The sequence below is a fragment of the Prionailurus bengalensis genome, chromosome D1 (genome assembly GCF_016509475.1).
Source record: "Prionailurus bengalensis isolate Pbe53 chromosome D1, Fcat_Pben_1.1_paternal_pri, whole genome shotgun sequence".
In the NCBI taxonomy this organism is placed as follows: Eukaryota; Metazoa; Chordata; class Mammalia; order Carnivora; family Felidae; genus Prionailurus; species Prionailurus bengalensis.
The window spans coordinates 100,582,375-100,599,034 of NC_057346.1; the positions used below are offsets into that span (position 1 = coordinate 100,582,375).

Here is a 16,660-nt window from a genome sequence, read left to right on the forward strand (position 1 = left end):
ACAGAATGAGAGGGGGAGGGGCAAGCAGAGAGGGGGAGAGAGAGAATCTGAAGTAGGCTCTGCCCCACCAGTACAGAGCCAGACATAGGGCTCGAACCCACGAAACCGTGAGATCGTGACCTGAGTTGAAACCAAGAGTCGGGCACTTCACCGACTGAGCCACCCAGGTGCCCCTAAAATATTTGTTTCTGCTGGCATAGACCGTTAACCCAAATCTGTAGAAATCAAGTCTTGAAGAGCAGGGTAAGAGAGACTCATTTTTAACATCCCGAAAGTTTCCTTTGCTTTACAGAATAATTCGCTGCCACATTTTATTTTAGGTGGTGAGTTCCTTTATTATATTACATGAGAAAAGCATTTTCATAGAAATATTCAAATGTACACAGAAGTAGAGGCAAGCATAAAGAAACCCACATATCCATCATCGCCCCGTTAAATATTTGTCGGAGTTTGACCAGTCTTCTTTCATTTATACCCCCCTCCTCCCTGATTGGATTACTTTGAAACCAGTCCTCATCATTCTATAATTTTATTTATAAATACTTTAAGAAGTATTTCTCCAAGATAGGGGCTCCTTTCCCCTTTCTTTAAGACATAACCATATTGCCATTACCATCACACTGAAAAATTGAACAGTACTTTTATTCACTATTAGCATATATTCGGTCAAGATTCTTATTTCCTTGGAATCCATATTGATAAGCTCTCTGGCTCTTTTGGAGAGTGGGTGGTCACTCATTGCACAGGGGATTCCCCCTAGTCAGACTTGTCAGGCTCATCGTTCTTATTTCTTTGGAAGAAAGTTGCTTCTTATATCTTTGCTTCGTTTTTATCTGTCTTGCTCGCCCTGTCTTTGCCAATGTTATGTCTTAGATCAGCCTGGCGGGTTGGTTTTGCTTTGTGCTTTTCAACCCCTGGATGTGTTTCCTTTAGGGTATCAGAATGTTTCTGGACAATTTCCAAAGAATTCGTGGTTGACATAGTAAGAGAAAAAGGCCTCTTATTACAGGGACACTGACTTGAAAAGTGGTGGAGGGGTTCTGTGGACAGAGTGTTGGATTTAGACAGGCCAACCTGGGTTTGATTCTAAGTTCTGCCTTTTACTAGCTGTGCGATCTCAGAGAAGCTGCATAACCCCTATGAGCCTTGTTTTTCTTCGTTATAAAAAGGGGAAGTAAGATTAGCTTTCAGGACTGTTAAACAAATTAGATGAGGTAATTTGTATCGAAGGCCACTTGACAGCGGCCATGTATGGCTGCTCAGGTTGTGCAGCACACAATTCCAGGGGATACCATTCATATGGACTACAGTGTGCATGGGGCTCCTTGGAGTTGTGTAGTCCACACTGTAGAGGATGGCCCTGGGTCACACTCCTTTGGGTTTCTGCAGCACTCTAGAACGTAGTGGAAATAATGAACCTTTTTGCAGTTCTCTTTTATCATGTCATTTCTTGAGCTGCTGAGGAACATCAGCCACATCTGATTTGGTATCTCTAGGGCTACGCTCAGTGCCTGGTGAAGAGAAGGAACTTGTCAGAAGTAGTTTCTGAGCCTGAACAGTATGGTAGGGTTGGATAATGACCACTTACTTAGTCCAGGGATTCTCTTACTTTTTATTCTGTAGCTCTCCCTTTCCTCAGATGAATTTTCATATACAAATTTAACACGTCTTTTATTTACTGGAAGAGCAGAGCTGCAATTTCCCCAGGAGAGGTAGGAAGCGTTGGTGGGATGGGTAAATCTGGGGGAATTGAAGTGATGGTCTTTTAAGCAATATTTGTTAGTTGCACCGTGTGTGCCTGGGGTAAGGGACACTGGTGTGTAAGGCAGACGGGGCCCCTGGAGCATAGGATTCAGATAAGCAGAGAGAGGGAAAGCGTTTCCAGTCTTGCAGGTAGATGAGTTAGCCTGCCACTCACAGTCTAGTCCTCTCTGGGCAGCTCAAAGGCAGAGCGCTGGGGGGAATCCTGGGAGCCTGTGTTAGGAAGTCTGGCCAGGCGGTTGACGAATAGACCTGGGAACGGCGCCTCCAAGCGGTCACTGCTGTCAGTTACTTGAGTGGTTGCCGAAGCCTGGTTCGGAGCTGCACGGCCCCGTAGAAAATGTGAGTCTCCTGCAGAATTTAACCTTTTTTAGGAGCTGCGTTAAAAAAGGTAAGAAGGAACAGCTGGCATTGATTTCAATCACATTTTATTGAACTATGTTGAAAACATTATCGTTTCACTGGGTGAAGTAATTTGTGTGATCTCTGTGAAGTCGATTACTGATGAGATACTTTGCATTCTTTTTTCGTGCTAAGTCTTTGACGTCCAGTCCGTGTTTCATGTGTGTGGCTCATCCGAGTTTGGGCTGGTCATATTTTCAGAGCTCAACTGTTCCGGGGGGCTGGCGGCTGCCGTGCTGGCCAGCGCACGTGTGGGAGTCTCGCGGTGGTGTTTTTGTTCAGCTTTCTCAGCCTCCTGGAATCTTGACACACTAATGAAAACACTCAAACTGTACGTGGGAGACAAATTTAGGTAGAGTGCATGTGTGTATGGTGTGTGTGTGTGTGTGTGTGTGTGTGTGTGTGTGTATAGAAGCATCATCTTTAATTCAGCATTTTCTTCTTTTGTGTTCATCTGGAGGTGACCGCACAAGCTCAGCTCAGAAAGGGGAGGCACGTCATCAGGAGGGTCACGCGTGGGACGTTCCTGTGCGCGCTTTTCTGGTTTCTAGGAAGAGGGTCGGTCGGGTTTCTCTGGTTGGCATTTTAAACCAACTCAGGCAAAAATGAGGACTTCAGTGTGAAGGATGTGGAACAGGAACACAGCCAGGTCTCAGGAGAAAGTGCCTTCTCTCCATTGCAGCTTTGCTTCCCTCTGGGTATCTGTTCTGTTCCATCATGGTCCTCAGCGACCAAGCCATCTGGTGCCACGTCCACGCAGTGGGCAGGTGCTGTGGACAGCTCCCTCCTTGAGTTCCAGCCACACAGGCCTTTTATCTGTCGCTCTCCTCCTGCCCTGCTTTTCAGGATATGGCACCTGCCGCCTCTGGGTCAGAAGGGGCTGGGGAAACATAGGAAAGGGAGGTTGTTTTCAACTAGCAAGTTTGCTGGGAGCCTTCTCCAGGCATGTGGCAGGGCACGCTGGAGGTGCCATTGTGAGCTGGGGGATCTGCCAGCTCTGCCTTCCACTGCCCTTCCCTGCCCCTTGCTCTGGATGAGCCCAGCACACCACTCCCACAGCAAGGGCAGGACTTGAGAGCATGGTAGCAAATGCCTCCTTAATCATTTTGTTCTTTTTCTTTCTTTTTTTTTTTATATATATTTCTTATTTTGAGAGAGAGAGATAGATAGAGAGAGAGAGAGATCGAGAATGAGCACGAACAGGGGAGGGGCAGAGAGAGAGGGAGACACAGAATCCGAAGCAGGCTCCAGGCTGTCAGCACAGAGCCCGACGCGGGGCTCGAACCCATGAACCACGAGTTCATGACCTGAGCCGAAGTCAGATGCTTAACCAACTGACCCACCCAGGCACCCCTCTTCTTTGATTTTAAATGGTGGGTGATCATGTTTTGTTTCGTTCTGTTTCAGATCCCCCTTCTCCAGACGGATCCCCGAATATTACATCCATCAGTCACAATTCGGTAAAGGTTGAGTTCAGTGGGTTTGAAGCCAGCCACGGACCCATCAAAGCTTATGCGCTCATTCTCACCACTGGGGACGGTAAGGAGGGGTCAGTTACGGGTTAAACAGCCAGTGAGCTGTGTCGTGACCGGGTGCCATTCCTGTGCCCACTGAGGCACATTAGAGCTACAAATACGTGTCTGTTTTTACACGGTAGCCCACGCTTTGGCACTGAGAAGCGGGTGGGTGAGCTATTTGCCCGACGGTCTAGGTCAGGATTGACAGACCTTCTGTAAAAAGCTGGATTGCAAAGAGTTTAAGCTTTGCAGGCCATGCAATCTCTGTTGCAGCCACCTGACCCTGCTGTTGTGGCACGAGAGCCACCGTGGAAGATGTGTGAAGAATGAGTGTGGCTGTTCCCATAAAATGTAGTCTACCGGAAGGGGTGGCTGGCTGGATTTGGCCTGTGGATCCTACCTTGCTGACCTCTGATCTAGGTTTTTCTTCTCTTTTACAACACAGGGTCCTCGAGGTGGCAGAATATTAGTCTTAAGCAACTCTCTCTCTTTCCCTCTCTCACCCACACACTCAAATACCCGCCCCCCCCACCATACTCAAAGGGTGGCTGTCTCTTGAAGGAAAACAGAGAGTGATTTGCATTTGTGGTGGGAACTTGCAAAGAGCCATCCTCACAGCTGAGAGTGGAGGAGGCCCCCAAACCCCCTTTCCTGACAGGGCTCCTTTACATTCTTTGGTGGGAAGGAGGGCATGACTAGAGGGTGTCTTTGTTAGCTGTGTGTGGGTGCTTTGCACAAGGCTGGGCTTTCAGGACCCAGTTCTGTTGTTTTTGTTGATTCTTTAAATATGAATCATGCAGGGGCACCTCTGTCCGTTCTCTCAGCCCATGATAACTGCCCTCACCTCCTCGAGGACATAGAGATCAAGGGGAGTGGGGATCCTGAAACACAAGGACTTTGCTGGTGTCATAAACGCACGGCAGAGTTTCAACAACTAATGCTGAGATCTCTCAGTCTCTCTGGCTTTTTGTTTGGGGTCTGTTTCAAGTCATTGTGTTGGAAAGGTTTTCAGCAACATCCAAGCTTATACCTTTGCCGAATGAAGGAGGAGGCAGTATTTCCTAGTGACCACAATGACCAGTACCAGCCTGTGGTGGATGAGACCACACGCTCCAAGTTGATGGTCTGGGTTAGAAATCAACCCCACTGTGTGGGTGGTGTGGCCTTGGGCCCAGGTCCTGCTAGCTTTCCCGGCCTTCATTTTCCCATCTGTAAGATGGGACTAGTCAACGTATGTGATGAGACTCTTGTTAGTTGCTATCATTTAGTGCAGAGAGATTATGTAAGTCAAACAGTTAGAACTCAACAGAGGTAAAGCCTGGACCGAGAGCACCCTTGTGCTCTGTCATCATTGTCATCGTTATCACCCAGTGTCAATGTCATTATGTAGACGTGGGCGAGACGTAAACCTTTGTCTGGAATCCCTTTCTCAGGACTTTCCTTCTGTGTGTCTTTCTTAGCTGTTCGCCCATCTGCAGATGTTTTGAGATATACATATGAAGATTTCAAAAAGGGGGCCTCAAATACTTATGTGACATACCTCATAACAACAGAAGAAAAGAGACGTTCTCAGGACTTGTCTGAAGTCTTGAAATACGAAATTGACGTTGGGAACGAGTCGACCACGCACGGCTATTACAACGGCAAGCTGGAACCCCTGGGCTCCTATCGGTAATGCCTGGTGGTTCTTGCCCTTTGGGGCTGAGCCTCCCGAGCGCAAAGCCCTACGTGCCTGGGGTGGTGGCCGTGTCTCAGCAGCCTCTTTCCTTCTTGTCATCCTACAGGGCTTGTGTGGCCGGCTTCACCAACATCACCTTTAACCCTCACAATGACGGACTCATAGATGGGCCCGAGAGCTATGTGTCCTTCAGTCACTATTCGGATGCTGTTTTCTTGCCCCAGGATCCAGGTAGAGAAAGAACAGTGGTGCTGTTAACATCTCAGTGGGTTTTTGCTTCTGGTGTCCACAGGAAGCCTGGATTTGTGTCTTCCATCAATTCTCATAGTCACATGGCTCTAGGAAGCAGGTCTTGGCCGCCTGGGAGGGCTGGGCTCTCCTCCTAGAAGTTGAGATGTCACCAGGACCCATGTCTGTTCCCTCGACTGAGGTCCCCACGAGCCCCCACCCCACACTCTCCCTTCTCCGAGTGCCAGCTACACTTCCACTCTGCAAACACTGCTTAGGCCTTTGTTATCAGTGTGGTTATTTGTGTGACCATGTGCCAGGCACACAATTTCACTTTCGGTACATAGAGCCTTTGAATGTGAGGGTTGGAGGGAGCCACAGAAATTGTCTTGTCCCGTTCCTCTTTTAGAAATGAGGCTGTTAAGGCCCAGAGAGGGGCAGTGACTTGCCCAAAGTTACACAGTGGCTCAGAGGCAGGCCTGACAGTCTTGCCTCAGACTCCTTGTCAAGCACAGCTGTCTTTTGTCACACAGAATCATTTAGGAGCTTCAAGGACCCAAGCGGGGTACATACTCTGCCTTCAGGCCAGAGACAACGTGACTAACTGGTTTGTTGGTTGGTCTGGCTTTTGTACTCCTTAGTTGTTGGCTTTGGGAAAGAAGCCCCAGAAGCAAAGTGCAGGGAGTCCCTGCAGCCTTCCCCAATAAACAAAAGGGTGTTATGTCCCATGAGTACAGAGCTGTCGGTATTTCCGCTCACACGTGGGTGTTAGTCTCACAACGTCAGAGGTGGCGGGAACCATGTGGAACATTTTGGCTTGTAGTCTTTATTTTATTTTATTTATTTATTTATTTATTTATTTATTTTTAAATTTTTTTAACGTTTATTTATTTTTGAGACAGAGAGAGACAGAGCATGAATGGGGGAGGGGCAGAGAGAGAGGGAGACACAGAATCTGAAACAGGCTCCAGGCTCCGAGCCGTCAGCCCAGAGCCCAATGCGGGGCTTGAACTCACGGACCGCGAGATTGTGACCTGAGTCAAAGTCGGACGCTTAACCGACTGAGCCACCCAGGTGCCCCTTGGCTCGTAGTCTTTAAACACTGGTCACTCCACCAAACAAGAGCCAGTCCAGAGATCCTGTCTGCTGCCACCCGACCTCCACGAGAGCGTTTCTGCCTGGCTTTCTATTTTATTTATTTATTTTTTAAATGGTTTATTTATTTATTGTTAAAAAATTTTTTTTTATTCTTTATTTATTTTTGAGAGAGAGAGACAGTGAGGCAGAGTGTGACTGGGGGAGGAACGGAGAGAGAGGGAGGCACAGAATTCAAAGCGAAATCCAGGCTCTGAGCGGTTAGCACAGAATCCGACATGGGGCTTGGGGCTTGAACCGCAAGATCATGACCTGAGCCGAAGTCGGACGCTTAACTGACCGAGCCACCCAGGCGCCCCAAATGTTTATTTTTGAGAGAGAGAGAGCACAAATGGGGGAAGGGTCAGGAGCGGGGACAGAGGATCTCAAGCAGGCTCTGTGCTGACAGCAAAGGGTCCGATGCGGGGTTCAAACTCATGAACCGCGAGATCCTGAGCTGAGCCGAAGTCAGATGCTCAACCGACTGAGCCACCCAGGCACCCCCTGGTTTTCTTTTTTCTTTTCTTTTCTTTTCTTTTTTCTTTTCTTTTCTTTTCTTTTCTTTTCTTTTCTTTTCTTTTTATAACTTTTTTTTAACGTTTATTAATTTTTGAGACAGAGAGAGACAGAGCATGAACAGGGGAGGGTCAGAGAGAGGGAGACACAGAATCTGAAACAGGCTCCAGGGTCTGAGCTGTCAGCACAGAGCCCGACGCGGGGCTCGAACTCACGGACGGTGAGATCATGACCTGAGCCGAAGTCGGCCGCTCAACCGACTGAGCCACCCAGGCACCCCTGGTTTTCTATTTTATATATTGGGCTGCTGCATGCAATTTCATGTGAAGAAAGGCATCAGCGGTAAGAACAACTTGAAAATCGCAGATGGCCCAGTTCTTTAAGTTTGCAGTTGAGGATACTCAGAAGAGAGGAGCACTGACTTTCTCAAGACCAGCCTGTTATGGTGGACTGGGGATAGGGAACCCGGATCCCAAATGCCCAGGGTAACTTTATGTCCAAAGGCGTTTAACACACACACACACACACACACACACACACACAGTCACATTCTGGTTTGAGGACCCTGGGTCGGTTGTTTGTTCGTGAACATCTTCTGAAGTGCTTTCCGTTTGGACTTTTCTCAGGTGTCATCTGTGGAGCAGTTTTTGGGTGTATCTTTGGTGCGCTGGTAATTGTGGCTGTGGGAGGCTTCATCTTCTGGAGGAAGAAAAGGTGACTGTTGCTCATGTTAATAATTACCCTACTTTTCTTTTTTTAATGTTTTTTTATTTTTGAGAGAGGAGAGAGAGACCGAACACGAACGGGGGAGGGGCAGAGAGAGGGAGACACAGAATCTAAAGCAGGCTCCAGGCTCTGAGCTGTCAGCACAGAAGCGGAGCTGGAACTCATGACCGTGAGATCATGAACTGAGCTGAAGTTGGATGCTTAACTGACTTTGAGCCACCGAGGCACCCTGATAATACCCTACTTTTTATTTTTTAAATTAAAAACTCTTTTTCTATGTTTTATTTTTATTTTTGAGAGGAAGAGAGAGAGAGAGAGAGACAGAGCATGAGCAGGAGAGGAGCAGAGAGAGAGGGAGACCCAGAATCTGAAGCAGGCTCCAGGCTCTAAGCTGTCAGCACAGAGCCTGATGTGGGGCTCGAACCCACAGACTGCGAGATCATGACCTGAGCCAAAGTCGGATGCTTAACTGACTGAGCCACCCAGGTGCCCCGATAATACCCTAGGTTTTAAAGGAGCTTTTTACTCTGGAAAATTTCAGACATTCTCACAGTTGGAAGGACTCGTGTCACGAGTTCCCATGTCCCCGTCACCCAGGCTCTTCACTATCTGGCCAGTTGTACTTTGTCTCAGCCCCTATGGCATCAGGTCGGGGCAAACGCTGCAGTGTGCAGTGCTCCTTTCGAACAGTGCCCTCTGGTCCACAAGTCAGTGTTGAGGTGTTAAGAGATTTCATTAAAAAAATTTTTTTTAAGTTTATTTATTTTGAGAGACAGAGAGAGTAGAGGAAGGGCAGAGAAAGAATCCCAGGCAGGCTCCATGCTGTCAGTGCGGAGCCCGATGTGGGGCTTGAACTCACGAACCGTGAGATCATAACCTGAGCCGAACCCAAGAGTCGGACGCCTAACCGACCGAGTCGCCCGGGAACCCCAAGAGATTTCATTCGAGAGTTAGCTAAGTTTGAACACATGCTCTGACTGACTAGCGGTTAGGGAGCTTCGCTGTAATGTCCACATAGTCTGTGATGTAGGGATAATAACGGGACCTAACTTGTGACACGGGGGAGCGTAAAATAAATACAAGGCTTCAACAGTGCCTTGGACCCTGTATGCTACTATTGTTATCTGTACAGCTACCCTTCGAGGTAGTTAAATAGTAAAAAAAAAATCACAGCTCTGTTTTGCTAGCTCACTCTGCACCTGGATTTGTGTCTTCTGTCAAATCTCATACTCACCGGGCCTCTAGGAGGAAGGTCTTTAAAGCCACCTTGCAAGGAGGCACAAGCTGAGTGTAGGAAGCATGGAAATGAACTTGAACTTGGTGTTTGCACTTCATTGCTCAGTCTCCTGTCTGACCGTGTGGCCGTTGAAGCCTGCGTATCAGCTGGGATTCATTCCTGGTTGTCAACTGCTGCCAGTTGGAGAATTTGATGTAACTCTGCCCGGTCCCTCTGCCGCCATCTTGCCCTGTAGGGCTGACAGGCAGAGTAAAAAAAACGTCTTCTGAGGGAGGGGTCAAAGCAGCTTTATTGTTTCTTGTTAAAATAAAAGTTATACATGCTTGTGGCCCCCCAAAAAAACAAATACAGAAGAGCAAAGACACTGGATGATTCATAATCACAGCCCAAAACGACTCTGAATGTTGATAGGATCGTGAAACTCACACACAAGTGGAATCCTATTATGTGTATTATTTTCTAGTCTGCTTTATTATTTAAGACATTGTGGACAGCTTTAAATCTTCATTTTAAGTGGCTGCGGAGTATTCAATTGTACAGAAATTATTCAACCAATTTTCCTGATGTTTTCAGGTTTGTTCTTTGGTTTTTTGTTTTTGCCACAGTAATCTTTGAGCACATTCCTGATTATTTCCTTAGGCTAAATTCCAAGGTGGGCAGTTGCTGGGACAGTGGGTGTGATGCATGTTTTCAGTTTTGATACGTACTGCCAGGGTGCCCTCCAGAGGGTTATTTTTATTTTTTTATTTTATTATTATTATTTTTTAACACCAGTATGGGGTTTGGCCAGCAATGCAGGAGAATGCCAGATGCCCCGCCTCCATATCTACAGTGGCTATATTTTCTGATTTGTTTCATTAACTCATCAGAAAGGCCTTTCTCAAGAAACAGCATGAAAAAATGAGTCTGGCTTTACCGAAGGGTCAGCTGCTAATGTATTTTTACCCAAAGATATTCCTAAAAGTTGCCCGAGCAAGATTCTTCCATACTTTTGGATGGTATGAAAGAGAGTTACTTCACAGATTTGTAATCAGTGTTTGCTGCTTAGACCATGAAGCTTAGTATTAGTGAATGGGATTTAGTGCCATATGTGAACTAATGCCCGGGGAAAAGGCCTTTTGTAGATACGTTGAAGGGAAAAAACACAGAATTATCCTTTCTTGGTCTAATGGGTCTTTGTTTCTTTCAAAACAGGAAAGAAGCAAAGAATAATGAAGTATCCTTTTCTCAAATTAAGTAAGTCTCTGGAGTTATGGCTTTAAAACATTTAATCCCCCAGTCTGCTCAATGACTATCTAGAGAATTTTTATTTTATTTCATTTTTTATTGTTTAAAATTTTTTTGAAGTTTATTTATTTTGAGAGAGCAGGCGAGTGGGGGAGGGGCAGAGAAAGAGTGATAGAGAATCTCAGGCAGGTTCAGTGCTGTCAGAGAGGAGCCTGATGTTGAGGGGCTTGAACTCACGAACTGTGAGATCATGACCTGATTTGAAACCAGGAGTGGGATGCTTAACCGACTGAGCCACCCCTGTGCCCCTCTAGTGAATTTTTGATGGAACTTGCTGTCATTTTTCCTGATTGACACATTTGGCCTTGATCATGCAGGAGTTCTTGCTAACTTTGTTTTTCTGCAAGGACTCTCTGTTTATTAGTCTCCTGAAGCTGCCTGCTTCCTTGCCGTGCTCTACTATGGCAAGTAGAACCTTACTTCCATATTCTACCAATAAATATGTACTTTCTGATTTTTTGTTTTTTTGAGAGCATGAGTGAGGGTGGGGGGAGGGGCAGAGAGAGAGGAAGGGAGGGAGGAAGAGAGAGGTGGGGAGAGAGAGGGAGGGAGGGAATGTCTTAAGCAGGCTCATGCCTAGAGCAATGCCTGATGCCAGGACTTCATCTCACAACCCTGAGATCATGACCTGAGCCGAAATCAAGAGTCAGACTTAACCGACTGAGCCACCCAGGTGCCCCTCATATTTTGTGATTTTTGAGAACAAATAAACGGGTTATCAATAGGTAGGAGACCTTGTGTAAAGTCACAAAGCCCATCAGTTACATGACAGGCTCTAGAAGGGAGATTTCCTGATTCACACATTTCATTGTTTTGTAAATAACGTTCTATTGACATGCCCTCCCCCCATTATACTCTGGTTTTTGTTCCTTTGGGAAGATGTTTACTATCATTTCTAGAGTCATGATCCAGTCGGTGTTTCTAATTCTTATTCTTTTCTTTCCCTTTCTATGATGAAGACCTAAAAAGTGAGTAGCCTCTTTAATTTTTAAATAACTTGTCTTTTTCTGTTTTGAGCATGAACTTCACTGGATGTAAAAAAAGTCCTCATAAGCTGTTTTTATTTTCTTAGATCCAAGTTAATCAAAGTGGAGAATTTTGAAGCCTACTTTAAGAAACAACAAGCGGACTCCAACTGTGGGTTTGCAGAAGAATATGAAGTACGTGGTTGTAAATAATGTATTCTTAATTGCTTTATGTTTCTCCTGCAAGTTGGAAAACCGCCTGTTTTTATTGCGTGGGGGAGCGCTGGATAAGAGGCGGCCCTCTTAGAGGGGAGAGGAACTCTGTCAGGTAGACCTCGGGTCCTAGTGGCCCTGTGGGCTGCAAGCACTTAGGTGTACCCTCGCTTCTAGTGGTTTGTGTGTTCAATCTTGTTGATAAATGAAGATTATGCGGAGAGGGAGAGAGAGCAAAAGGTAGAGAAACTAGGCGTTCAAGTTCAAGTCTGAGGGCTGTTAACTGGGGTAATTAGGAAGCTGTTCTGGCTGGCATTTCCGGGCTGGGGCTTGACGGCTGTGTGGCCGACATTGATTCCGGAGCATTCTGTGAAGTCCTGCGGAAAGAGTTCCTGCCTGTCAGTCCCCATGTGCTCTACCCCCCACAGCAGCTTGGCCGAGCACACTCGCCCTCCCTGGGCTGCCCTGCTGTGGTCTCTGCCTTTATTGAATCTACTCCCTCTTTGCATTGGTTTCCTGCGGCTGCAATAACAAATCACCACAAACTGGTGGCTTGAAACAACAGAAATTTATTCTCTTGTAGTTCTGGAGGCTATAGTAAGTCCAAAGTCAAGGTGTCAGCAAGGCAGTGGTTTCTCCAAATCTCTGGGGGAGAACCTCTTGCTTGCCTTTTCAGATTCGGGTGGCTCCACGCGTTCCGTGGCTTAGGGCCCAGTCACTCCATTCTCTATGGTCTCCTCCTCCCCCTCCCCATGGTTCCCCTCTGGGTATCTTGTGTATAAGGACACTTATTGGATTTAAGACCCACCCACCAAATCCAAGATGATCTCACCTCAAGGTTGTCAACCTAAATACATCTGCAAAGACTCTTTTCCAAAATAAGGTCACATCCACAGGTTGTAGGAGTTAGGAAGGGGGCTTGGCTTTTTTGGGCCTGCCATTGAACCTACTGTGCAACTCAAAGCACAGCCCAGGAGGACTTAAATTCTCTTTCTACCTGTTTCATCTGTGACATGTGGTGTTTATTTAATTCTGCCTCGTTGTAACATCAGTTATTTCTAAATTAACAAAAAAATTTAATGTTTATTTACTTAAAAAATTTTTTTTTTAACGTTTATTTATTTTTGGGACAGAGAGAGACAGAGCATGAACAGGGGAGGGGCAGAGAGAGAGGGAGACACAGAATCGGAAGCAGGCTCCAGGCTCTGAGCCATCAGCCCAGAGCCCGACGCGGGGCTTGAACTCACTAACCGCGAGATCGTGACCTGAGCCGAAGTCGGACGCTCAACCGACTGAGCCACCCAGGCGCCCCAATGTTTATTTACTTTTGAGAGGGAGAGAGAGAGAGAGAGACAGAGAGACAGAGAGACAGCATGAGTGGGGGGAGGGGCAGAGAGAGAGGGAGACCCAGAATCAGAAGCAGGCTCCAGGCCCTGAGCTGTCAGACTGAGCCTGATGGGGAGCTGGAACTCAAGAACCACGAGATCATGGCCTGGCTGAAGTCAGATGCTTAACTGACTGAGACCCCAGGCACCCTGACGTTAGTTATTTCTGCCTGTGCCTCTCTCCCGGGGTGTAAGCACCTGGAAGGCAAGGATTATCCTTTTTCTTTTATTTTAACCTCTGCATTAGTTTCCAAGGGCTGTGGTCACAAAGCACTAGAACAACAGCAAATCCTTCTCTCACAGTTCTGGAGGCCAGTGGACCTAAATCAAGCTGTTGCTAGGGCTGTGGTGCCTCCGAAGCCTCTAGAGGAAGCTCCCGCCTGGCTTCAGCCAGCTTGTAACAACCTAAGTCCTGTGCCTGCCTTCACCTCAGCATGGCCGCCTCCCCTTGAGTGTCTATCTCAGCGCCTCTTCTTCTGTAAAGACGTCAGTCCTGTTGGATTAAGGCTCCCCCTCCCTAATCCACTATGACTTCATCTTATTTTGATGACAAATACGGCTGCATTCCCCGGTCCTGAGGGTTAGAACTCCAACATACCTTTAACTCAAAACACCTCTGCCTTCACACTGTTTTGTCCTACGCGATGCTCAGTATAAATAATATCTGGACACTAACTAAATGGATGACTCATTTGTTTTGCTTTCAGGATCTGAAGCTTGTTGGAATTAGTCTACCTAAATATACAGCGGAACTGGCTGAGAACAGAGGAAAGAATCGCTATAATAACGTTCTGCCGTGTGAGTTGTTTTTCCCACACGATCTTCCCTTTTGTCTGTCCCTGGCCATCGCCCCTCTCACAGTGGAGGGAAGTGGGGTCAAGACAGTTACTAACCACCTCCACAATTATTCAGGAGTCACCTGCGGTGTGCTAATTTAGCCTTGTATTTAGGCATATTCCTTTGAATCCAGGCCTCATGAGAACCTTATACAGTAGGTGGTAGCATATTCATTTTGCAGATGAGGAAACGAGGCACAGGGTAGCTAGGTGATTTGTCCCAAGTCACACAGAGGCCCGTGGCAGGCAGGCCTGGCTCTGGATTAGGTCTGTCATTTCTTTCAGGGTAAGGGTGAGAGTCTGTGCTCTTATCCCCTCTATCTCAAAGCCCCTTTATTTCAGCTCACATAGTTCTAGAAAGGAAGTGGGTAAGAGGAGGACAGTCAGGGAGTAATGCTTTCTGCTTGTCCGGATACATCTCTGGTTGGCCGAATGCATCCCACTGCTAATTATGAATTGTATCTGGATTCACATTTTGAGAATTAACAATATCTGCCGAATGCATGGGGCTAACGACAAATTGGGTTTAAAATAAGAATTATTTGTTACATCATCCATTCAGATGAAATGTGAACCTTCCTCCACAGAAAAGTTCTTTGCGGTCTTTCTTTCGGATGAGAATTACGGTACAAAGACGTATCAGTCGATTGCAGCTGTGTTCTGATTTAGGCGTAATTTCTAGGTTCTGCTGATACTTTTTACACCAGGACATTTAGAGACATTGTCGTTTTATATTTGAGGCTGTGTTTTTCTTTCCTGGCCTAAAACATTAACTTCTGTTTAGATTCAGGATTTTTTAGCTTGTGTGCTTTCTCTTCATCTCCTCCCTGTGCCCCCTCCCCCCCCATCCCCTTTGTATTGACAGCAGGCATTGAACCTTGTTCCAGGAAAAATGTTTTGAAAATCAGGCTAGTGGGATACGCCTCCATCCTGCGTATCCAGGGTTAACCCAGGATCACTGGCCTGATCTTACAGTTGCTGCAGAGGTTTTCAGATCCAGAGTTCGGGTACTGTTTGTTTGTTTTTTTTTAATTTTTTTTTAATGTTTATTATTTATTTTTTGAGAAAGAGAGACAGTGTGAGAGTGGGGGAGCGGCAGAGAGAGAGGGGGAGACATAGAATCTGAAGCAGCTCTAGGCTCCGAGCTGTCAGCACAGAGCCTGACACGGGGCTGGAACTCACAAACCGCGAGGTCATGACCTGAGCTGAAGTCGGACGTGTAATCGACTGAGCTACCCGGGTGCCCCTCGGGTACTGTTTTTATTGGGAAAGTTCTAGACTATGAGTCATGTTGGTAACCGAGCTTGGAACTGTCATACTGTTTTGTCCAAGAGGAGGATGAGATGGTATATAGTCAAAGACAGGGAAACACGTGGTGCTGCTGATTATTCCGCCTGACATTTGAAATTCTCAAGTTATTATTTCATTTCTTGAGTTGGACACGTTTGTGTGGTTTTGAGATGATAGTATTTAGAAAACATGAGAATTTTTGTGTTTTAGATCTTTCCATCTATAATAGTCTTACACATTCAGTTTATTCTGGAATTTGGTACTGTCTTGTCCTAATAACATTTCTATGGAAATAAAGTATGCAAATTTGGGTGTTTACCCTGCCATGGTGGAAAGGGCACTAGAGTTGAATTCTGACTGCTCTTGACCAGACATCAGTGCTGGGAGAAGTCACTTAATCTTCCTGACCCTCAGTTTCCTCGTTTGTAAAATGGGCACACAGGCCGGTAGGGTGGTTTTGAGGAATAAATAAGATTGCTCAGTGCACTCCCTGGCTCACGGCACACACCCAAGGATGTTAATAGTAGTAGGTTTGTGTTGTTTCAGAAGGTGGTCTGGTGTGGTTAGGAGCTTGCACCCCAGCGTCAGGCTGCTTGAGTTCGAACCCTGGTTCTGCCAGTTACTAGCTTTGCCGGGTAATTGCCGAACTTCTCTGTGCCAGTCACATAGGCTGACTGTGAGGGTCAAATTAAGGTCATCTCATTTTCTGTAAAATGCCACGCAGCACACCCTCACAATGTGTTGCCATTTTGTACTTTTCTCTCTTATATGTAATTCTCCTCAAACATTTGCTTCTAATGGGGACCTTTTTTCTGTTAATGTCATAGATGATATTTCCCGTGTCAAGCTTTCTGTCCAGGCCCATTCAACTGACGACTACATCAATGCCAACTACATGCCTGTAAGTGGGGGGACGTTCCCATGGCACGGCTTGTAAGGATGAAATCTTCAGGGCTCCTCTTTGTTTCTGTGACGCTGAATTTCTGTCACTTTCCGTGTTTTAGGGCTACCATTCCAAGAAAGAATTTATTGCCACCCAAGGGCCTTTACCCAACACTCTGAAAGATTTTTGGCGTATGGTTTGGGAGAAAAATGTATATGCCATTGTTATGTTGACCAAATGTGTCGAACAGGGAAGGGTAAGTATTTTTGATTTAAATTATTAAATTAAATTAATTAATTCATTTTGGCTGTGGTTAAAGGGTATCTTTAAAAAATTTTTTTTAATGTTTATTTATTTTTTGAGACAGAGAGAGAGCACGAGCGGGGCAGGGGCAGAGAGAGAGGGAGACACAGAATCTGACGCAGGGTCCGGGCTCTGAGTTGTCAGCACAGAGCCTAACACGGGGCTCGAACTCATGAACCATGAGATCATGAACCTGAGCTGAAGTTGGATGCTCAACCGACTGAGCCACCCAGGCGCCCCAGTGAAAGTATATCTTAAGAAGCATTTTTGTTTTTTAAAGAAAATACTCCCCCAAACAT

General features: G+C 46.3%; 1 protein-coding gene across 3 annotated transcripts in view; it reads left to right on the top strand.

The window, feature by feature from the left end:
• PTPRJ (protein tyrosine phosphatase receptor type J) overlaps nucleotides 1–16,660 on the top strand; it is a 55,126-nt gene that overhangs the window by 23,205 nt on the left and 15,261 nt on the right. For all 3 annotated transcript variants that reach the window (XM_043582515.1, XM_043582513.1, XM_043582514.1), the window contains exons 10-19: nucleotides 3,571–3,702; nucleotides 5,141–5,351; nucleotides 5,465–5,589; nucleotides 7,863–7,950; nucleotides 10,394–10,435; nucleotides 11,446–11,454; nucleotides 11,559–11,646; nucleotides 13,757–13,847; nucleotides 16,003–16,076; nucleotides 16,180–16,314. In XM_043582515.1, coding sequence (XP_043438450.1) covers nucleotides 3,571–3,702; nucleotides 5,141–5,351; nucleotides 5,465–5,589; nucleotides 7,863–7,950; nucleotides 10,394–10,435; nucleotides 11,446–11,454; nucleotides 11,559–11,646; nucleotides 13,757–13,847; nucleotides 16,003–16,076; nucleotides 16,180–16,314 — 995 coding nt within the window. The remainder of the gene's footprint in view (nucleotides 1–3,570; nucleotides 3,703–5,140; nucleotides 5,352–5,464; nucleotides 5,590–7,862; nucleotides 7,951–10,393; nucleotides 10,436–11,445; nucleotides 11,455–11,558; nucleotides 11,647–13,756; nucleotides 13,848–16,002; nucleotides 16,077–16,179; nucleotides 16,315–16,660) is intronic.